Source organism: Chelonia mydas, chromosome 7 (assembly GCF_015237465.2).
Source record: "Chelonia mydas isolate rCheMyd1 chromosome 7, rCheMyd1.pri.v2, whole genome shotgun sequence".
In the NCBI taxonomy this organism is placed as follows: Eukaryota; Metazoa; Chordata; order Testudines; family Cheloniidae; genus Chelonia; species Chelonia mydas.
The window spans coordinates 50,897,452-50,921,597 of NC_057853.1; the positions used below are offsets into that span (position 1 = coordinate 50,897,452).

Genomic DNA, 24,146 nt, shown 5'->3' on the forward strand with positions numbered 1-24,146 from the left:
TCATAAAATTCACCCCTCCCTCAATGTGGAGAGGACTATACAGCAGCCCTGCATTATGATTCCCACACACTGGGTTAGATAAAGGGAAAACAAGTTTATTAACTACAAAAGATAGATTTTACGTGATTATAAGTGATAGCAAACAGCTCAAAGCAAATTACCTAGCAAACAAACAACACAAACTAAATTTAATATACTAAACATATAGGGTAAGAAGCTGCTATTCGTATCATCTCTTTGAATATAAGTAGGCTGCATATTCTTAAGACGCAAGCTGCACTTGCTTACAGCGTGGAATCCCCAGGTGTTCCATTCACAGGCTAAAAATCCCTTTAGCCTGGGACCATCACTTCCCCCAGTTCAGTCTTTGTGCCTCAGGTGTTTCCAGGTGTGTTGTTGTAGGGAGACTGAGGTACCATCATGATGTCATTTCCACCTTTTATATCTTCTCCCCACTTGCTGGAAAGCTCTTTTGCTGTGACCTGGGTCAAACAATTCCCACTGTGTAGTGCTGTCTCTGAGAGGTTTCTATTGTACACAGTTCCTGGGGTAATCCTTGTGTGTGCATTTCCTCAATAAGCCATTAACATTGTTTGGCCTTTTTACTGTTGTACCTCAAAGGCTGCTTGTGGGTGTTTTCAACCTTAGGCCATGTTTCAGTAACACATACATAGCCAAACTTCATAATTTCACATACAATGATAGCACATACAATCAAATGAGATATTAATGTCTACCAGATTAAAACTTTTAGAATGATACCTCATAAGGCATACTTTGTACAAAACATATCTTAATTACATGACAGTGGTGAATATTGCGGTGCCAGGGTGTCACGGGGGAAACAGTAGACATGAAATATTTTGACTTTGGTAAGGCTTTCAACACAGTCCAATATGACATTCTCATGAGCAAACTAGGGAAATATGGTCTAGATGAAAGTACTATAAGGTGGGTATATTCAGGGCCAGCGCTAGACCAAATGGCATGTCAAGCGAAGGGCATCTTCGGTGCCCCCCCCCCCCCCCCCATTTGTTAAAAGGTTGAAAATATTCTAGGAGGTTCAAGGAAAATGTAGTTCTCAGAAAGCCTGGAAGGTTCCACAAGATTCTACAAAGGTCCAGAACATTCTAGGAGGTTAGTCAAAAATGAATCCACATAAAGAATACCTGAAATATTTTACTTCAAACATTCTATTTTCCCTTTTGTTGCTAAAAACAAAAATGGCACCATCCAAGCCCAGCACCCAAGGCAGTTGCCTGGGTCACCCGCCCCTAAATCCAGCCCTGGGTGTATGCAGTGTAGGTGTAGCCGTGTTGGTCCCGCGATATTAAAGAGACAAGGTGGGTGAAGTAATATCTTTTATTGGACCAACAACAGAGCTAAAGAAGAGCGCTGTATGGCTCAAAAACTTCTCTTTCTCTATCTCTCATCAACAGAAGTTAGTCCAGTAAAAGATATTACCTCACCCACCTTGTCTGTCTATAGTGGGTGCACAGCTGGTTGAAAAAAACATACGTAAGTGAGTAGTTATCAATGGTTCACTGTTAAACTGGAAGGATATATCTAGTGAGGTCCCCTCCCCCTGGGTGTCTGTCATGGATCCAGTAACAGTCAATATTTTAAGTAATGACTTGGATGCTGGAATAAAATGTACACTTATAAAATTTGTGCATGACAGCAAGATGGGAAGGGTTGCAAGCACTGTGGAGGACAGGATTAGAATTCAAAATGATCTTGATAAATTGATAATTGGTCTGAAATAGATGAAATTCAATAAAGGCAAGTGCAAAGGTATAAGAGTTAGGAAGGAAAAATCAAATGCACAAATACATAATGGGGAATACGCGGTTAGGCAGCAGAACTGCAGAAAAGGCTCTGTGGGTTATAGTGGATCACAAATTGAACAGGACTCAGCAATATGCTATTGTTCTGAAAAAGGCAAGTATCATTCTAGCATGTATTAATGGCAGATGGCAGGTCTCTCTCTCTATTCAGGATTGGAGAGGCCTCAGCTGGAATACTGTGTCCAGTTTTGCACAACACACTTTAGGACAGATGTGGATAAATTGGAGAGAGTCCAGATGAGCGCAACAAAAATGATAAACTGTTCAGAAAACGTGACCAACAAGTAAAGGTTGAACAAACTGGGCATGTTTAGTCTAGGGAAAAGAGGACTAAGAGGGTGCGGGGGGGGGGGGGGGGGGGGGGGGCTGATCACAGTCTTCAAGTGCTTCAAGAGCTGCTACTAAGAGGATGGTGATCAATTGTTTGCTATGTCCACTGAGGGTAGGACAAGAAGTAATGGGCTTAATTTTCATCAAAGGAGATTCAGGTTATATATTAGGGAAAAACTTTCTAACTATAAGGAAAATTACGCAGTAGAACAGGTTAGCTGAGGGAAGTTGTGGGATTGAAGGTTTTTAAGAGCAAGTTAGACAAACACCAGGCAGGGATGGTCTAGGTTTACTTAGTCCTGCCTCAATTCAAGGGGCTGGACTAGATGACCTCTTGAGGTCCCTTCCAGCCCTACATTTCTATGATTCTATCATTCATTCTGTAAAAAAGACATAAGTGTTCAATAAATATTTCTGTTCTGCATTTGGGGAAAAAGAGGATATATTCTCATGATATGGTGATGATAACACTCTTTCCACTCCACTCGTATCTCTGGAGGATGTTAAAGAGCAGCCCCCAATGTTAGACATTTTAAATCAGCAGGTCCAGATAGCTTGCATCCAAGAAGTTTAAAAGAGCTCATTAAGTTCATGCTTAACTTTAAGCACAAGTAGTCCATCTATGATTGAAGTTAAGCATGTGCTTAAATGCTTTACTGTATATGGGCCAGAGGATTTAGCATCTTGCATGACTGAGCCTCAGCTGTGCAGGAAATTCAGAGTTTAACCTTAGCTTAAAAGAAATCTAAACATTTTTATTCTGATATACATAGATTTCAAGGTCAGAAGGGATCATTTTGGATCATCCAGTGGTGCAGAAAATTTATTGGCTCAAAGTACCACCTTCTAAAAAAAAATCGCTGTTTGAAGTATAACATGCAAATTTCTCCTTTCTGTGCACATTTTGTAAGACATTAATAGACATAACTTGAGTATTTCTGGATTCACAGTAACATTAATGCATAAGGAAGCCTGAAATGTTAACATCCGTTGAAGTGAGCTGTAGCTCACGAAAGCTTATGCTCAAATAAATTGGTTAGTCTCTAAGGTGCCACAAGTACTTTTCTTTTTGCAATATCCGTTTTAACCATCTCAGGTTTTTAGATAGTGAATCAAAAAGCCACAATGAAGCAGCACTTATTATTATGTCTTTCATCGTATACAAATAAGAAAAAGGGTATTCTCCTCCCCCTCATCCCCGACTTTCCTCTGAAGCTGTATTGGGCTGTCATACTTGGGTCTAGTTTCTGTTGTTTAGTGTATGGGTATTGGGTGGTCTGTGATAGGTCAGACTAGATGACCTGGTGACCCTTCTGGCCTTAAAGTCTGTGACTCTCTGTCACGAACAAAGGCAGCTAAGAGGAGAGCTTCAGAGGATGTAGCTGTGGACTCTGTGCTTGGAGGTAGCTGGACAAGGTGAGTGGTGTGTTTGGCCCATCTGTGGGTTGTTTGTTTATTTGGTCTCTATGTATAGACTCCAAGGCTGTGCCACAGCTGAGTAAGCAAAGAAGACAGGTCTCTTTGCTGGTTCCTTGATAAGGACCGCAAGGCTCTGACCCTGGGAGTGCTGATCAGCCCAGCTGTCTGAAGTCTCTGAGTGGTTCATCGCTCCCTGGTGGAGAAGGGTGGCACTGACCTGAGCTAAGCAGGGAGACTTCATATAAAAGGTCACTTGCTTTGCAAACTCAAGAGCTGTGAACAGAGGCAGCTCACAGGGGAGTTCAGGAAAGCATTTGGAGAGGGAGTTGTGGGAGACTCTTTCCAGGTTCAGCTTTAAGTGCGATTCTGTGGTGGTCAACAATGGAACAGTGGTGGTGACCTGCAAAGGATATGCCCCATGGGTGCCTGCCTCCATGACTGGCAGCTGTGCAAGGGTGTGGCTGGGCTGTTTGCCCACAGACAGGGGAGAGTCCCCCTTCCCCTCCTGCCTAAGATCAGTATGGGGGTTGTAGACCCCATTATAGTACCTCATATGGTCATTCATGCAACTTTAATTGTCATATTGCCTGACTTCTAATATCTAACTGTGAAACATTCAGATACAATAATATAGTATTTGTATGGATTTTTTTGTGATTTGTTTTCATTTTAAAGAATTATTCTTTTGCACTTTATGGCTAGACAGCAGCAAAATGATATCTTCCTCACCTGTGAGTAGATGTTTAACTGTGCAGTGATAGAGGCTATGTGCAGGTATGCAGTGAACATGTGTACTAACAGCATGCATGCACAGCCCAGCATATCTTCACTCAGTGTTGGCAAAAAGTACAAACAAAAACAACAGCACAAAATTTCAGACCCAAGCCTAGAATCTACAGGCGAGATTCACAAAAAGGACGTAGGCTTACTATTGCTGCATGTAACTTTTAGCTACCATGCTGCCTGGTGGAATCCTCAGCCCTGAGTTAGGTGCCCAGGCTCCCGATACAATGTGTTAGGTGCCTAAGAATTGGATTCACAAAAGTCAGCAAGATGAGTGGGGAGCCACCTAAACTAGCCCAGATGAAATGCCAAAGAAGAGAAGGAGGTGGTGATCCCTTATGCCCAATAGCCCAGTGGTTAGGGCACTCACCTGGGAGGAGGGGACCTGGCTGTAAGTCCTTTCTCCAAATCAGGCTGTCTGACCGGGAGGAGGGGCATCCCTTTCTTGGTTGTCTTCTGTCCAGGTTAGGCATGCCATGAGTACACCTACTGTAGCAGGTCCCACAGACAAGACAGGTTGGGGAATGCCTAGTTTGTGAATCCTGCCAGGCCTTAGCTACTGAGCTGTTCAGCAATGTCAGCGCTTGGACAACTCTGGCATGTGCACTAGCAGAAATGTGGGCACCTAAGGTATTTACCTGCAGAAACTTTGCTATCTTGTGACTGTATACACCTACAGGGTTAATGGCAGCTCAGCAGGCATTCTGAGGAGCTAAATCAGTGGCTCCCAAGTTTTCCAGACTACTGTACCCCTTTTAGGAGTTTGATTGGTCTTAAAAGGTTAAAAACTACTTGCTGACAAAATCAGATATAAAAATACAAGTGTCACAGGACACTATTATTGAAACATTGCTGACTTTCTTATTTTGTAATTACAAAATAAGTCAAGTGGAATATAAATATTGTACTTCCATCTCAGTGTATAGTAGATAGAGCAATACAAACAAGTCATTGTCTGTATGAAATTTTAGTTTGTACTGACTTTGCTTGTGATTTTTATGTAGCCTGTTGTAAAACTAGGCAAATATCTAGATGAGTTTATGCACCCTTTGGAAGACCTCTGTGTACCCCCAGGGCTATGTGTACCTCTGGTGGAGAACCACTAAGCTATATCATGCACTTTGGTACCTAAATTGGCAGTTTACCCAAGTCCCTTTGTTAATCTAAGCCTATGGCTCTTGGCTTTGCAGCAATAGCCTGCACCATGGTGCCTCCCAGCCAAGTCCATCCATCCCTCTGTTCCCTACTTAACTTATCTGAAAATAAAATGTGACTATTTCATTCACAGATTTTAAGTGAGTCTGTTTGACAACCTGGGGCAGCTAAGTGCCCTGCTGCTTATTTCTGTTCTTCCCTGATGACCCCTTGGCTATGCATAGGTCCTAGAAAACCCAACAGATGTGTATTAGGCCCCAAACAATGCAGCTCTGAAGAGTGCTTAATGCATCATCTCTCTCTTTGTACTGTAGTGTCAGCTAGTGACAGGGTATACCTGGTCCTTTGTAGCTCCCTGCTGGAGGCCCTGTGGTCCTGCCACAAGAAGGAGCAGTGAGGGTGGGTCCTCTAGGTCTGCATGTAAGCAGCCAATCAGAGCCCAGCAGGCTCAGATAAAAGGACGCAGGACCCTGGCAGGTCAGTTGCTGACTGGGACCAGTGGGGTGAGGATGGGTACTTTGTGGTGGCCACAGGAGCCTGACTGCCTGCATTTACTGGACCTGGGAGACAGAAGACCTGAAAGCTTTAACTTTCAGATAATGGGTGAAAGGAAAGGCACCAGATGGGAAGAGGCCCAGGGAAAACAGCAGCAACCAACTAAAGGAGGCAGTATAGGCTGCTGTAGATAGGCTCACTGGGAGTGGTGGGTGGGCCTGGGTTCCTCCACTGGGAAAGTGGGCTAAGCCCTGAGAAGGGGACAAGCCTGAGTGATGGGTGGGAGTTAAAGGGCTCATGGATTGGTCTGAAGACCCTGCGGAGTTTGTTAAACTCTTTGCTACCCTGGAAGAGGTTCATTCATTTTTTGACTGTTACTTGGCTGGAGGGCTGAGCCACTGAAGACCTGTCAAGCAAGGTTGACAGCTTACAGGGGGGCACCAGGTGCGGGGGAGGGGGAAGCTTACAGCACCACACCCAAACGATAGGAGGAACTCATGTGAGGTGAGTGTCCACTGTCACAAAGCGGTTTAGCACTAGCTGCAGTACCATCAAAAGAAAAGCAAGAATTATTTTACTAGTAACTTAAGTTGTAGACACCAGGTCACTGTTACACATACTTATATCACATTAAGTCTATGCAAACAGTTAAGTACAGTAAAAACACCAAGAACCATAATCCAATATTAACGTTTCCAAGGGCAGTGTGAATTTGGGGAATGTGGACTGTACTTCTTGTGCTCCCTGTTACACATCATCTTAGGTCAAAACGAGTGGAATATATATTACATACATCTGCAAACTGCACTTCATATCTTGGTTTTTCAGAGGAACAATAATTCTGACAACAGTTGCTTGTGTGGTATTCGTTCAGTGTTATTTCAAGGTTTTTTTTCTTTGTATGGTTTTCTCAGAGGAAAACAAAACCTGATAAAATGGGAAAAGACTATAAACACAAGGAGAAAAAATCAAAACCTGAGGAAACTGAATGTTGAGGCTGATTCTGAAAGATGAGCGATATAGTTTTTTGGTACTTCAGTTCTGCATTTCTTCTTCTGATATGGTTATATTTTCGACTTTGTTTTACTGTTTTAACATCAAAGATCAATTGCATTTCTAGCTGTCTGAATGATTTAAAGGAGAAAATACAGGTGACTAGTGCATTACTTCATCTGTTTGATGTTTGAAGTGTTGTAGTGAAGTTTTGAGGTCTTTATCTCCAAAACCCTATTTTTCATTTGTTTATGATAGAACTAGAAGTTATTGTTTGTCAATAAGCCTCTTGTTTTAGCTGCCATGACTGAAAGATGCATGTCTTCTAAAAAGAAAAACCTCTCGTAGTAACTGGAAACCTATACTGATCCCCTTTGGATCAAATATACCTTGAAGACAGATGGGAACAATAACTCTTTTGAGTCTCACATTAGTGGAAGTTAGATAACTGCAGTTCTGATCTTTTATTCTGAGCATCAAAAAGTACAGTATATTTTAGTAAGTAACCGATTTTTTTTTTAAACACCTTTGCATGAAAACTCAACTCTGCTTTCAGAAGATAGACGTCTGTAACTCTTCCTTAAACATGCCTTCAAAGTGGAGATCTTTTGCCATGAGCTCTTCTTCCACATCCTCTAATGCCCACTGATGATCAGTCAGTTCCAAAGCTTCCCACTCCGTCTACAGGGAGAGTAAATAGAAGGGGAGGAAGAAACAGAGAGGGCTGAGTATTAAAACAGTTCTCTTGTCACTTCCTGTGCATATTCTCTTCAAGGATGGTGCAATCTCCTGTTTAAATAAACAGGACTATGCCCAATTTCACACTCCTTCCTCAAAATAAATACTTTCTGCATGAAATTACTCACAAGTAGCCTACTCTTATTGAAAAACATATCTGAAAAGTTGGTTAATTAAAGCATTTCAGAGATGTAAGGCCTCTTATGCTTACAAAAAATTTGAAAAATGAGGCTTTTCTTCTTTCTGAAAAGGCCTCTAACTTTTTAGAGTACTGTTCTCCCTGTAAAACCCCCGAGACTACAAATGCCACATTGGCTGGATTTGTTTGTCCCCAGGGGAGCAGTGCCTCTTGGCAATAGGTAACTCACTTGGGAGACATTGCTAAGATTAGCTGTACCTCTGAGAATTCTGCAGGCCTCATGTCAGAATTGATGACATCCACAGGGATTGGGGCTATCCCCTCTGCAGGTCCCAGGAGGCTGTGGAGCTTATACACTCTGTAAGACTGGAGTGGGCTGCTAAGGCTGTCTCCTGAAGACCCTCTAAGGTCAGCAGTTCCAGCGCTGCAGCTGGAGCAACAGTCTAGCAGAATTTCTGCCCAACCTTCCATACAGGTCCCATTTTAACCTCACTGACGCTGGGGCAGAAGTCCCTGTTACTTCCTGAGTCATTAGCAGTGTAATCAGTTACAGTGTAACCATAATCAGCAAACACACAAGAATTCTATTTTTAAAGACAAACTAATGGGGTTGATTTGTTTGTGACTGAGCTTATACACAAGTCTGAATGGTAATGAAACTTCTCTATTCTCAAAAAAATAAACTTAGGATGACTTAAAATACCAGAGGGAAGAAACAAACATGGCAGAAGTCTTATTTGCCTTTTATAAAAACAGGCAGGTTCTAGATTCTAAAAAGTCATTGGAAGATAGGTCCATCAATGGCTCTTAGCCAGGATGGGCTGGGATGGTGTCCTTAGCCTCTGTTTGCCAGAAGCTGGGAATGGGTGACCGGGGATGGATCACTTGATGATTACCTGTTCTGTTCATTCGCTCTGGGGCACCTAGTATTGGTCACTGTCGGAAGACAGGATACTGGGATAGATGGACCTTTAGTCTGACCCATTATGGCCGCTCTTATGTTGTTCTTGATGTCAGTAAGAAGGTGCCCAGCACTCTTGTTAAGAAGTGGCTGAAGTCCAGCATCCTTCATGGACATGGTAGTTTGTCCTCTCTGAAGGAGGCACTGATGATCACTGAGCAGTGCTCCCAAGTGCTCTCGCTTTCACCAATCTTAAGAGGAAAGGGTCTCTCTTGTATGAGAATGTACTGATGAACAGTCAGTTTTGATCAGGAGAATGGTACCACTGCTTCATTCTGCATCTTCGGAACCAATGAGGCCACTGAATTTCCCTGCTGAATTAAGGTGAGAGCTCTTAACAGCAAGAAGCTCCTGGGTCTGAGGTTGGGCAAAGACAGTCTAGGATGAAATAGCTAGGCAGGATTTGGTGGCCGCTATCAAAGCTGAGAAGGATCTCTTGATTTCCTTCTTGCCTGTGGCATAGAGTCTCAAGGACTGTGACAGAGGGTGCTCCCCACAGTAAGCAAGGGATTAAACTGACTTCCCCTCTTCCCTTGAACAGGTGCTGAGGCCTAGAACAATGGGTGTGGGAAGGCAGGGCTCCAGGTTCGGGGGATAGGTGAACCCCGACTGGGGAATTTTATGTTTGTTTTGCTAATGCTAACATGCCTTGATTTAAACAGGAAAAGATTTTTTTCAGCTGAGAAAAATCCTTGTGGATGATTACTGTCCTTTTTCTGCTGAGTCACGCCACCAGTTACAAACTCCTTATGTCACCCATAGCTGGTCTGGGAATAAACCTTGAGTCCCTTGTTCTGACTCCTGGATTATGCTTAATTTGAGACAGGTTGTCTATGAAGTATGAGATTACCAGGCAGTGTGGAGCAGGGATGTTCTGGGGATTGCTCATCAATAAGCAGTGTCTGGACATGGGCTGTAGTTTGGCTGGTCCCTCCACAGGTTGGGCCTGTGGCTAAATGGTGTCTTTCACCACGGAGCTCAGGAAACTCACTGAATCGAAGCATTTTCAGGGGCAGACCATCAGCCTGACTAACCCCCTTCACACGCAGCAGCGTGGGAATGCTCTAGTCATGGTTTGTGGGAAGTGGTGGGAGCAGGCTAGTGGTGGTGGGGGGAGGAGGAGGAGGCAGTTACTACACTCCTTACATTTCCATTAACCAGAAGGGGAAGTCATAGGAGTGTCCCAGTGTGTGAATGGGTACAGAGACTGCTTGGGAGAACTGTGGCAACCATAGTTCTGTCAGGTGCAGGCAGACAAGATAGTTCTTGATATTGTAGGTCAATGCCCCAAGTACCAGTAATTGTGTCATCAAGCAGGCAGAGGTTGAGTAGCTCTTCAAGGCACCTCTCTGATCCCCTGGGCTCAGGCTTCCAGTATTTATGCTTTCCTTCTCTGCCTCGGTCTTTCACAAGGCAAGATGAAGCACGTACGACACACAAATACCTCACTTAGGCTCAAGTTCTATTACTAATGCTCAGGCTTGAGAATTTTCTGTTCCTGTCAGTCATGCCCAATCTTTTCATCTTGAGTGACAGATAAGCCTCACACATGGACACAGTTTCCATACCTTTAACAATCCGCATCACAGGACTCTCAGCTCTCTGGGTTTTCCAGATTATGCTGTCAGGTGCTGATGAAATCCTACAAGATTTTTACAGAGAGAGCTTGGAATGATCCATCTAGGAGCCCAGCTAACCCTGATCTTCCCTGGAAGTTCACCTGGCTGTTGTTTCTGCCTGTTATCTTTGCTCATCAGCAAGCAAGTTTTTCAATTCAGGAAGAGCCTCGGGCATTTTAACTCTCCAGTGCCGCTTCACTAGTTTTGCTGGATTTAAATTTCAGAGTCACTAAACTCAGAACTTCTGTCTGAGTGCTCTTTATACTTTCTGTCCTTGAGCTACCTTCCTGACTGTACTCTCCTCTGCCAGGCAGGTGAGGATACTCCAACTCTTGATAACTCATTCCCCTGACCACTTTGGCTTTTCATAAAGATGAAGTTGTGCTTTCTCCTCATCCAAAAATTTTGCCAAAAGGGGGGCACACTTTCATCTGAGCTAGACCCCTCTACTGATTTCTTTTCCAAGCTCCATCATAGACCTGCTCCATGAGTTGGGCTTGTGTTCAGCTTCACAATGACCCAACAACCTCTTTTGTGAAGTCATCCAGGTTATTTGATGCATTTGGGGGAAGGTCCAAAGAGGAAAATAAATTAAGAGCTTGTCCAAATGGATCCTCTCTTGTATTCAGACAGACCTGTAAATAACTAGGTTTACTTCAGATGACTAGAAAGCCCATTCCACTAACACTATGGAAGCTTCTACTTTCTGTGTTAGTCATATGCCAGCTCAGATTTGTGGAAAAAGTGTTTGGATATCATTATGCAGAACTACTCTCTCAATGCCAAGGCACAATAGCCCACTTTGAAAGTGCTGTTCTGTAGCTTGGAGTGCTAATGAAGAGCAGCATTTCCTCCTGAGGTGGTTTCTTCTGCTCTGTTAATCTCCAAGAACAGGGAAAATGTGGAGGCTATTTCATGAGATAGCTGGGCTACTTATCTATAACAGGAGTTAGCAGAATATTACCTTCACAGATCTCCATTCATCCTCTTTCCTCACTCCTTCAGAGGACCTGTGTTTTCCAGGCAGTGAGTAAGGGAAGAGGGGCTGCATACAGTACACAGGTTTGTAAACGTACAGCACACAAAAGTGAATTTGGAAATTTAAGCAATACTGTACCTTAAAGGCTTTGTTAGTATCTGCGGGCATGGCCATTGCTGCTCCTGTCATCTGTTCCTGCATCACCCTAGATTGGTCTGCAGCTGCAACAGAGAGAAACAAGAGTGGATATTTACTTACTCCACATGGACAGAGAGCTCTTGAAAGCACTGTACCACCAGAGAAGAACTTCTGGATCGGAACTGTAGGCTAGAGAGTTGCAGGCACCCATCCACCATGATCATGCTATGATGACCCTGCAGGATGACAGTAACATATGCTCATGAGGCAGAGTGGAAAGGAATGTTTCTCATCTGCTAATTCCTTCCTGAGCACCAGTGCAGATGTATGGGTAACTTTCCTCCATGTGCAAGTTTACATTTTGTTCCCTTACTGACAGACCCTGCCTTCTCCAACTTAATGGCTTCCAAAGATACAAACACACAACCTCAGACTCTCCACCAGTGCAGGATCTTTTTAGCATTCCCACTGACTATTTGACTAGGCAAAAGGCAAAGTGTCACAGCTACACAGATCTCAAAACTGAAAACGTTCCATGGAAACTAACGCTAAAATGGCTAATGGCCAGAAACAATGAAGGAAAAACAAAACTCATCTTGAACAAGTGAACTGCCCGTAGTGAAAGGCTTCAGTAATCTTCTGCCCAGAGGATGCTCCTACTGAACCTGCAATGTCCAGAGAAGCTGTGGGGAGAATGCTATTACCTCTTTTGGTGATGGTTCTGCCCAGCTTTCCTACTAAAGCTTCACTTTTCTTGGGTGTAAAAACCTGCAGTGACTTAAGTGGAGTGAACCTTGATAAATGCAAGGTAGGGAATCTCTGCTAACCTGCACTTGTAGAAGTTTAGAAACCATATCCAGCTGTATGGCCCTGTTTGTGTCACTCCAATAATAAAAAGCCAGTTATGCTTGGCCCAGTGGAATAGCAGTAGTTTCATTTTGGGAAGAACTCTGCTCTCACTACCTCATTGGTAAGTGATGTGGGTTACCAGCTGTGGTTTGGTTTTTTTGGGTGACCATTGACCAGCAGCTTGAAGACCATTTGTACTTCTATTAATTCCAGGAGACTGTAATCAAACTTCTTTTAGAAGCTCAGTTACATGCATGGAAACATTTTCTAGGCTACATGATACTAGTCTGATGGGCTGGAGAGCCTGGCATTTGATGACTACTCAGAGCATCATTCCTGTGAGCATTGTTCCGAAGATGCCAGCTGTGCAGTTTGCACTAGTAGTAGAGGAAACAGCATGTTCGGCTCAGAGAAATGAATTTCTGACTTCTGGGCAAATAGCTAATGGATTCAGCGTGCAGTTGCAAGTATGGCACCAGAGCTGGCAGACTTGGAAGATCCTTGGCTGAAAACTCCTGGTCTTGTACTAGAAGAACTCAGTGATCTCACTTTAGAATTCTGTCCATGGAGAGTTAAGCAAGAGCTCTCTTTGTGCTGAAGGACTCCCTGGTTAGAGTCTACTGTTGAGTTGGGATGGAACAGCTCTTCTCATCTATTATCGGACTCAGGTTCTGGAAAAAATTTGCATATGTTGATTAAAGTAGGGTCTACTGTACAGGCTGAGGAAGGCCAGCTCCACTCACCCAGATATGGCAGAACACCACTAGCTTTTCTCCCTTAGAGCTACAGCATCCACCATCTTCTTTGTGAAGGGTTTGGGGGCAGTTACCAGCCAGAATGGCAGGGGTCTGTACTGGAAGAACACTCCTCTGGTGACTCTTGGGACCTGCTGATGACAGAGCTCTGGGGATCTCAAGGATTGATCTCTTTTGTGAAAGCGATGACTGGAAAGGCAGTTTTGTTCTGTTTGTTTTAATGGGATCTTCAGAGAAGGAAAAACTGAGTTTTGTGGGGTCTCTCTCTAGCTATCTAATACAATCCCTCCTAGGGATGTAACTTCTAATGCAATGGAAGAAAACTGAACACAGCTACAAATGATCCATCCTGTGGCCACTAAGCCATGCTGCCTGAGTCAGCTTGTAATGCTTGTTCATAGTCCTTGGTGGGGATTTCACATCAGGGTTTCTCAACACAAGTCAATAATTTTTAAATAGGTAAAGGGGAAAGTCTTTTCTCAGAACCATCCTAAAGATGGACATGACAATCCCTAAAAAGGCAGAGCCATGGAGACGGAGACTGATGCCTATAGAAGGCTAATGAACGAAAAGGCAATGGGCTACATCCACCCTAATTGAATTGGCCTCGTTAGCACGGACCCCCCACTTGGTAAGGAAACTTCCATCTTTTCATGTGCTGTATATTTATACCTGCTTACTGTATTTTCCACTCCATGCATCTGATGAAGTGGGTTATATCCCATGAAAGCTTATGCCCAAATAAATAAATTTGGAAGGTTATTAACAGTCAGTGAATGGGCAATGGAATAGACTTCCAAGGCTAGCCATACTGTCATCCATGCAGAGAGGATAGTGGTAGGACTGAGTAACATAAGGGTCTGACAGGACAACTCATGACTTTCCTGGTCCTGCTGGGAGACTTGTATTCACTCAGATGAACTCTCCAACACAAGCAGAAACCAGTTAAAAAAACAGAAGCAATAGGGTCTTACCATTATCTTGACCCAGGATGAGCGTATAAATGCTTCTAAGTCCAAACACATTCAGGAAGTACCATGAAGCAGAACTCACCCTGACAAACCAAAACAAAGAGACTAGATTTCAGTTCAATGAGTGCCTGAATGCAGGATGCCTATCTTCTGATCTCACTTGAGGCATGCTTGTACAGGCGGAGGCACTCATTCATTCTAAGCTTTTCATAGCAAAGTTCCACCATTCCCAGCCTGTGATGTATTTGATTAAAAAACAAAGTTCTTACCAGGATGCATCCAAAGTGAGCAGCTCAATTCCCTGCTGCAGCATTGGTTTAAAGCGCAGTGTCAGGGGAAATGGTACCTTTGCTGTAAGGAAGGCAAACAAGATGATCTCATAAACAATGGTAAGCAACTGCAGAGCTGTTCCACAATCAGCTGTTCCTCCTGGTATTAACATTTTTCAGCTGATGTATACATAACTCACTTATTTTTTTTAACTCCCAGTAAAAGTCAAATTTTAAAGGGTTTTTGAAAATAAACCAAATAATCACTGCTATTAATACATCCACGATGGACAAGAGTCATCTCACAAACAGCAGGAGTAAAACAAACCCCGAACTGAAGGAAAGTATATATGTTTGGAACCCACTGCATTAGTTACTTAGTGTGACTTGACTCTTACACGTGTGGAAGGAAACCTACTCTGCCAACTTCAAATCTAGGCAATAAAAAAAGTTCCAAGCAGTTACTGGTGCTACACCTGCTCTCAACTGCACCTACCAGTGTCTGTATTTCACGGTCATATTTTGCTATTTTTAAAAAGTGTTTCTCACTCCACTGTCACTGAGTGAATGAGCCATTGCATCAAATAGAGTGCAACTCTGCCATAAATACTCAGTATCTCCCATTCCCTGCTAGATGTTAGTGGATGTCTGCTTAATCACAATAGTGCCAGTAGGCAGGGTGAATTTGATTTAAATCACTAGTCAGGAAGACTCGATTTAATCATGGATTTCTACATAAAAGTGCATTCTTGTTGGTTGGTTGTTATAACCTTAATACGTATTCTTCACAACTCAGAGATAGATGTAGGTTTCATTTTTAGAAGGTACACACTATACATTTTTAAAGTGACTTATTTTGAAAACTTTTCAGATTAGTCTTACAGCTATATCAGAAAATGAATGATTGTTTGGTTATTTCATTTACCAAAGGTAATTGAAGCAGATATTTATGAAGTCATTGGGAGGTGAACTATCTCCAATTCAACAGGTTAATCATTAATATTTGGAGGATTTTCTTGCCATGCTGTATTAGGAGGAGAACATCACCAGACAGACATGTAAATTGTTTTATTTAACTAAAACAACAACGTTATGTATTCTGGATTTTTTTTCTTCAACAGAAAACTTATAATATTTTAACAAAACAAGCATATGAATTTTTGAATTTAGTTGAACATTCAAGTTTTTTAAAATCAGGTTTGTTTTTATTAAAATTGTTTTTAACTAAAATAGTTAAATTGAAATATTTAAAAACAAATTAAATCAACAGTCAGGTAGGTCAACATGAAAAACTTAAAATATTGGCTTCTGCAGCTAACTCAGTCATCTTCACCTTCATTTTCCTGTTTATTCATAATCTGGAAAAGAAAAACAAGCTTTCCTGCTTTTTCAGGTCCCAAACGATTTCTCAATTTGGAATGAATTAGTCCAAAGGAAGAAAATATTCTTTCTACATCGGCAGAAGAAGCTACTGCAGTTAAAAGTGAGATTATCATTTCAACAGTCTCTGAATCCAAGTGCTTAAGTGACTTCCACCAGTTCACTGGTGTGCTAGTCTCTAAGGTGCCACAAGTACTCCTTTTCCATCAGCAAACATATATTTCTTGAACAGTTCACCCTTAGCTCTGAAGTTTATTATAGTTGGCATTATGGAGGGTTGATTGCTGGATGTCCATGTCATAGCCAGCTCCTCTTCTTCAGCAGTTAAGGTTTGACCCTGGTAGCGAGTATTGAGAATATTTCCAGGAAAATGAGCTAGAGATAGTGCTTGTCCCATTCGTGTTTTTTTTTTTTTTTTTTTTTAATGCTTGTAATTTAACTCTGTCATTGCATATTTCTCTCTTTAAGATCTCACTCAGTTCCTTCCAAATTTCAACAGCGTCAGCAATAAAGCAGCTATTTCCCTGCATTTTGTTCAAGGCTACAGAAATAGGCTTCAGGGTACTCAGCATGTGTTCAACATTTCTCTTAAGCCCAATACTGAGAACTGTGACAGTGCCATCTATTTTTTCACTATTTTGTTCACCAACTGTCATCAGATTAGGCCAGTTCTTGATATAGTGCTCAAAACAGTCCACTACTGAGTTCCATCGCACATCTTGTGGGAGAGTTAGCTTGCTTCCTCCCACTTTTTTCAGAGTAGCTGCTGCAAAGTGGTTGTTATGGAAGTATTTTACAATTTCAACAACATTAGCCTTTATTTCTGGAACACTGAAGTCTTTGGCTAGGAGGTACATCAAATGAGCACTGCAACGTATTTTATAAGCTTGAGACTCTCTTCTAAATTTCTTCTCATCTTGGATGCACTGTCTGTGACCAAGCTGCTTACTAGACATTTGCATTTTTTTTCACAGTTTGTTATAGCTTTTACTGTTACTTCTTGTAAGTATTCTGCTGTGTGTGCATTTCCTGATGTATCAATTGCTTCTGTAAGGAAATCATTCTGTTTTTCTGTTATCACACAAGCACATACAACAGGATCGTTGTGGACATTGCTCCACCCATCGAGAATCAGGTTAACAATTTTACCCTCTAGACCTCTTGCACACTACTCAATTTCTCTTTCATACACTGTATCCAGCAATTTGCCTGCGACATCTGCTCTGTTGGGTGGACTGTATCCTGGTCTTAGTGACTGAACCTTATTAATGAAGTGTGGGTTCTCAATCATACGGAAAGGAGAGTTCATTGCATAAAGAAACTGGGCAATTTTTTCATAAATTACCTCTTTTTGTAATCTGCTGGTTCTGATCACAAACTTATTTCTGGATGATAGATTTTTTTTTTTTTCTTTTTACTACAGGTGATGTACTTTGGCTATGTGACATACATGATGTGACTGAAACACTATAATTGGCAGATAACTCTGAAACTATAGAAAATGATGGTGATCTTGAAGGTGGATAGTCTTCAGAATCCTGCATGTTGAGGATGGATTCTCCTAAACAAAATAAGTCAATGCAGTTATTTAATTATTATTACCATACTGCTCATCTAGTATTACTCATTGCATTCACTGACACTCAGTACTACTTTCAAGGTGAAATTTTAAAAGGAAGATCTGCTTATTTCAGCTATTTATTTTTTATCACAACTTCATCTAAAATGATGTTACTCTTTGGTAACTAACTATATTTTTTGCTCAAATATGAGAATTCAAGAATAGTCCAGAAAGAAGATAGAAGTATGAAATAAAAAAAGTTTACCAACCTGAAGATCCTGCATGTTCAGACGTGTTCCTTTCATCATCTTCAACGCAGCTTCCTCCTGAGAAGGAACACTTCTCATGATGTTGTTTCATTTGGGCAACTAGGCCTTGCATTTCTTTGTTGCACAGTTTGTATTTTGCACGCATGCCTGTCTTACCCACAGGTAGAGGAACTTCATTAAAATATTTCCAAACTGGCTCTCTTTTCCGGCCTGCTGCCATTATAGGTTTACCCTTCTCTCGTGAGAGAATGGTATGATAGATCTCAAATCAATAAAGGCTACAATCAGAAAGACCTAGATTTCTGGAATATGCTGCTCAAACAGTTTCACTTTTGCTTCTACTTCCTATCCCTCCCTTCTCACATTTATCTCCAGACTTCTTCTCCTTGTCCAGATCTATTCTGCCCCCAACAATCTTCTATTCGTTGAACTTTTCAAAACTTTGCACTTTTAGAGAGTGGTAAGGGACTGACTCTGTGTACACTAATTTGCAGAGGGACAATAGGGTTGAGGACTATTATTTCTCACCTCTAGATATTTATTTAAAAACATTTTTGCTGTTAACAAGCATGTTATCTCTGGAGACACAAATCCACAGTTTGAGAACTGCAAAACTAAGCATCTCTGATTATATCTTCTAGACTGAGCAATGAGTCATAGAATCATAGACTGTCAGGGTTGGAAGGGACCTCAGGAGGTCATCTAGTCCAACTCCCTGCTCAAAGCAGGACCAATCCCCAATTTTTGCCCCAGATCCCTAAATGGCCACCTCAAGGATTGAACTCACAACCCTGGGTTTAGCAGGCCAATGCTCAAACCACTGAGCAATCGCTCCCCACATTGGGAGCCCCATTGGGTAGATAGAAATATTAACCTAAATAATCTATACAGAAGCCCCTGGAACCCCGTAAAATTGGGTTCCTAATCCATGAACTATTGGAACTCATTTACAAAACTTTTCTTAAATATTACATGAATATATTGTCTCGTACTATAGAATTAGAATTTATAATCCCTATTCCATAATGACAGGTTTCAGAGTAGCAGCCATGTTAGTCTGTATCCACAAAAAGAAAAGGAGTACTTGTGGCACCTTAGAGACTAACAAATTTATTTGAGCATAAGCTTTCGTGAACTACAGCTCACTCACTGGATGCATGCTAAGGTGCCACAAGTACTCCTTTTCTTTTATTCCATGATGAGGTATCTTTGAGCTATAATGGATCTTTAGATCGATTTTTTTTTTTAGGGGAAAAAACCTCTTTAAATAAAAAAATCTGAGATTTTTTTTAATTTTTATTTTATTTATTTATTTTTTTAAATCCATTGATTTTTTTTTTTATCCCACCCTGCCACTAGGACAGAGTGATGCAACATTATAAAACAAGCATTGCAAAACTACCTCAGCACATTGCACAAACACTTCTTTATTCCTCTCTCCAATTTCTAAATGAAGACATGCTTTCCAGCTCTGACTACTCTGCTTTATGTCAACTGTATATGGGGACAGGACACTTGGCCCTGAGAAGAGGGAGCTTCCCAGCGGAAGGAGATAACATAAGAACGGCTATACTGGGGTCAGACCCAAAGGTCCACCTCAGCCCAGTATCCTGTCTTCTGACAATAGCCAATGCCTGGTGCTTCAGAGGAATGAACAGAACAGGTAATCATCAAGTGATCCATCTCCTGTGGCCCATTCCCAGCTTCTGGCAAAATAAAGGCTGGGGACACCATCCCTGCCCATCCTGGCTAATACCCACTGATAGAAGCTATCCTCCACAATTTATCTAGTTCTTTTTTGAATCCTGATATAGGCTTGGCCTTCACAAAATCCTCTGGCAAAGATTTCCACAGGATGACTGAGTTATGTGAAGAAATACTTCCTTTTGTTTGTTTTAAACCTGCTGCCTATTAATTTCATTTGGTGACCCCCTAGTTCTTGTGTTATGAGAAGGAGTAAATAACACTTCCATATTTTCTCCATAGCAATCATGATTTCATAGACGTCTATCTCATTCCCCCCTTAGTCATCTCTTATCCAAGCTGAAAAGTCCCAGTCTTATTATTCTCTCCTCATATGGAAGCTGTTCCATGCCCCTAATAATTTTTGTTGCCCTTTTCTATACCTTTTCCAATTCCAATATATCTTTTTTGAGATGGGGTGACCACATCTGCACACAGTATTCACGATGTGGGCGTACCAGGGATTTATATAGAGGCAATATATTTTCTGTCTTATCTATCCTTTTCTGAATGATTCCCAACATTCTCTTAGCTTTTCTGACTGCCACTGCACATTGAGTGGATGTTTTCAGAGAACTATCCAGGATGACTCCAAGATCTCTTTCTTGAGTGGAAATAGCTAATTTAGCATCACTTTATATGTGTAGTTTCAGAGTAGCAGCCATGTTAGTCTGTATTCGCAAAAAGAAAAGGAGTACTTGTGGCACCTTAGAGACTAACACATTTATTTGAGCATAAGCTTTCGTGAGCTACAGCTCCAATGAAGCACAAGTACTCCTTTTCTTTTTATATGTGTAGTTATTGATGGTGGGTTTGGAGATTCTGCATTCCCTTTCCATTTGGTCAAGAGGGGAGAAATCTGCTGTGCCTCTTTAGAGCCAGGATCACACTCATTTCACTCCACTAGCTCAGCCCATGCTTAGGCGGAGGTAACAAGGCTCTGATGTGGCCTAATGCCTGCAGGAAACCATTGCATATTGCTCCATGACACTTACTTGTTACAAAGCCCGAGAACGTCATGTTGATCCAACCGCCGATAAGGATCATGGGTAGAACATTGGTTACATTCCCTTTCATCATATCCGTCAGCATAGTAGGATCTATCAAGTACAGATTGAACACAGTACATTAAGCACTGACTACATGCTGCCTTCCCAGATATTTTGTCACAGCCTGCCTTTCTGATGGTAGTTAAAGGAAAACAATGTAAGAGGTCACTTAGCTTGACTGAAAAAGTGGGTTGTATCAATAAGGAGTGAACGAGAGGTTAATCATGATGACAATACCCCCACCTAGGTCTTTTATATAGTGCTTTTCATAAGTAGATCTCAAAGCACTTTACAAAGGAGGTGAATAGCACCCAGTATTAATAAAGTGGTGTCACTTCAACTATGCAATCCATTACATTGACCTGAAATGGGGGCACAAAGCAAAACAGAGTCCAGGGTTCTGAATTCACAGTACTGCCAAGAATGCTAACTCCTGCAAGCTTTTTAGGACAGAACTCTACCTGCATCTCCGCAGATCTCAGAGGTTTCCTCTGAAAAATTTCAGCTTGACTAGGAATTTAGAAAGGCAAATTGTTTCCCTGCTGGGGGCTGGAGCCAGCTCCTAGTTGACCCTAACCCCAGTTGACTTCAGGAGGGCTGCATGCGTGGCAGAATTGAATTTAGCTTTTCCCTTCTGTTCCACCTCCCCAGGCCTTGTGGACGTTGGTGTTGGACTCTAGCCTGGGCTGAAGTCACAAACTGTCCCAAAAGGGGAAAGGTGTCAAAAACGCCACAACCGATAATCACGTTATATAAAATTATTGTTAAAAGAAAGCAGAGAACAGAGACAAAGAGATGGTGAGAGCCTTGTCTACACATGGAGTTTAACAAAAAGGTGTCAATTTAAACCAATTTAGTTGAACTGGTGCAAATCCGTACGTGGACATGGATTTAAATTTAGCTTAAGTCAATTAGGAATGGGTTTTATGCTAAACTGAAGTAAGAGTGGCCACACAGGGATGCAACTGAAGTAAGTCTGTAGCCAAGGCCTAAAAGGACAGGTGATTAAGGACTGCCTGGCTTCTGCTGAGGGTACAGAAGTGTTATGGTAAGAGACTAGCACCATTTTAAGATAACGTAAGTGACAATACATGGGATCAGTGAAAACTTGTTTTTACTGGCCATTTTTGATAGGACAAAGCTGCCCTCCCTTTGGACCACTTCTTTTCTGAAGAGCATTTGACAATATAGTTTGAGTGTAGGGTAGCAGGAAGCATATAACAGCTGTCACCACCAAATGTGGGGTTAGAGGGATTTGTCATCACTTAGCTGGGCCTTTTACTAACCCTGAAAGATGCTGTGACTGAACGAGATGAGGCAAGGAAACCAGGCACCATCACCATTTCCACTCCTGTGTCCTAAGCAGTAAGCATATGGCTCCCGCTTATACCCACTCACCCTGTCAGATTCCTCCCCACACTCCCATTCCTCCTGCCTCTCTTTTCCTTTCTTATTAGAAATCTGACTTAAGCCTGGTTTACACTTAAAAGTTATGTCAGCAGAACTAAATCAGTCAGGGGTGTGAAAATCCACCCCCCGACTAATGTAGCTATGCTGCCAAAACCCTCAGCTTAGATGCAGACATAATAATGGCAGAGTGCTTCTGTCGAGGTAGCTAACATTGTGCGGGGACGTAGTGTTCCTACACCAACAGAAAAACTCCTTCTACTGGTGTAGGCTACATCTACACTAGGGTCTACACCAAAACTGCTATGCTGACAGAGGTTTTGTAGTGTAGACATACCCTCAGCCAACTAGGATAGTTTTAACCTTGAAATGCTTTGCTGTGACCAATTTGATAGGCCAATAATGATCTCCAAGTACCTGTGCTCTGAGTAGCTCGAAAGCTTGTTTCTCTCACCAACAGAAGTTGGGCCAATAAAAGCTAGTTCCTCACCTACCTTTTCTCTCTAATATCCTGGGACCAACATGGCTACAACACTGCACAGAGCTAACAATACACATTTTCAGAGACATTCAGCAGGTCTGCCAGGGCAGACAAGACTTGAAGGGCTTGTCTACACTGGCAAGTTTGTGTGCAGTAAAGCAGCTTTGAGCGCAGTAACTCCCAAGGTGTTCACACTGCCAAGCCACTTAGTGCGCAGAAATTGCGCAGTTGCAGCGCTCTAAAAAAACCACCTCAACAAGAGGTGTAGAGCTGTCTTTCACCAGGGCTACAGTGCTGCAGTGCCAGTGTAGACACCGTGATGATTACAGCCTGTTCTCACCTCTCTGGCCATCGGTTTGAACTCTACTGCCCTGTCCTCAGGTGACCAACCATCAGCCGCACCCTGTACATTCCTTTGCAAATTTGAAAGTCCCCTTCCTGTGTGCTCAGTGATGCGTGCAGTGGTCTCAGCGCATCTTTCCAGGTGGCCATGCCTGTTCCACGCACCAGGCGATCCCCCCCACTTGGCGCAATGCTGAGCTGCTGGTCCTCATCGGAATTTGGGGAGAGGAGGCAGTGCAGTGACAGCTGCGCTCCAACTGTTGGGATTTTGATACCTATGGACAGATTTCTAGAAGCATGACAGAAAAGGGCCATGACTGGGACACATTGCAGTGCAGGGTTTTGCAGTGAAGGAGCTGCGGAATGCCTACCACAAGGCGCGGGAGGCAAACTGCCGCTCCGGTGCTGAGCCCACGAGCTGCCAGTTCTACAAAGAGCTGGACGCGATACTCCACCTCCATTACGAAGTCCCCTGTGGATACTTCGTTGCCAGTCGAGAGTGGACCTAGCCAGGAGGAGGCAATCTTGGATGAAGAGGGTGAGGGGGAACCAGAGGCAGAGGATGACTCGGAGGCCAGAGATGCATGCAGTCAGGAGCTCTTTTCTACCCCGGAGGAGCCTAGCCAGTCATAGCAGGTGGATATTGGCGAAGCGCAAACAGGAGAGGAGGCCCCTGGTAAGTGAATCTGATTTTCGGAATTGCTGAAGCGAGTTGTTGGGGACAGGAAGGTTGCAGAAAGCAGGCTTGTCTCCCACATCATGCCTAGTCTGAGCGGTGGAAAAGGCTGTTGATACACTCCCTCACTTCATGGGAACCTCCCTCAGAGATCTCCAGGAAACTCTTGTGGAGACACTGGGCAATCCACTCCCGCAGATTCCTCGGCTGTTTCTTGCCCCATTAACTGTAACTTTCCCGCGCCACTGTGCCGTCACGGGGGGTGGGGTGGGGAGGCAGGGACCATAGCTGCACACAGGCTATCCACACAGGGGCCAGGGCGGAAGCCGCAGGCTTGGAGAAGACTCTCCCTTGATTCCCTGCTCACACTCAGCAGTGAGATATCTTCCAAAATGATCACCTCCTGTGGAAAGTGTGGGGACAGGAATGATTATCAGGCCCACCCTACAGTGCTGGCTCTCCCCAAGTGCCCAAGAGCCACGTGCCCAGTGTACAGCAGGATCTGGGAACAGTGATTTACCCTGCCCCTGTGGCTACTCACCATTTTGGGGGTCTTGTGGCTTATGTGTGCTTGCCTGGGGTCAGACAGTTAGTGTCAGGTGTGTGAGTACTGGCTGTGTTTTCAAGCACTGAAACAGTGTTGTCTGTGTTGCAAACAATACTGCTTCTGTAAAATGTTGCATTTAAACTTCACAAAGATGACCTTGGGAGGCCAGCCTCCCTTATCGGTGGCAGAACGGTTGCGAGGAATTCAAAAGCGGCCAAGAAGGACTAAGGAGAACTTTATGCGAGAGGTTA

The 24,146-nt window shown here is 42.8% G+C and overlaps 1 protein-coding gene across 1 annotated transcript in view; it reads right to left on the reverse strand.

Moving 5' to 3' along the window:
- Positions 1 to 6,575: 6,575 nt before the first annotated feature.
- Positions 6,576 to 24,146, reverse strand: part of EMC3 (ER membrane protein complex subunit 3) — a 29,858-nt gene continuing 12,287 nt past the window's right edge. Inside the window, exons 5-9 of the mRNA XM_007061768.4 lie at positions 20,389 to 20,493; positions 14,441 to 14,522; positions 14,175 to 14,254; positions 11,597 to 11,679; positions 6,576 to 7,703 (exon numbers count right to left, since the gene is read on the reverse strand). Of these exons, the coding sequence (XP_007061830.1) occupies positions 7,575 to 7,703; positions 11,597 to 11,679; positions 14,175 to 14,254; positions 14,441 to 14,522; positions 20,389 to 20,493 (479 nt within the window). The 3' untranslated portion in view covers positions 6,576 to 7,574. The remainder of the gene's footprint in view (positions 7,704 to 11,596; positions 11,680 to 14,174; positions 14,255 to 14,440; positions 14,523 to 20,388; positions 20,494 to 24,146) is intronic.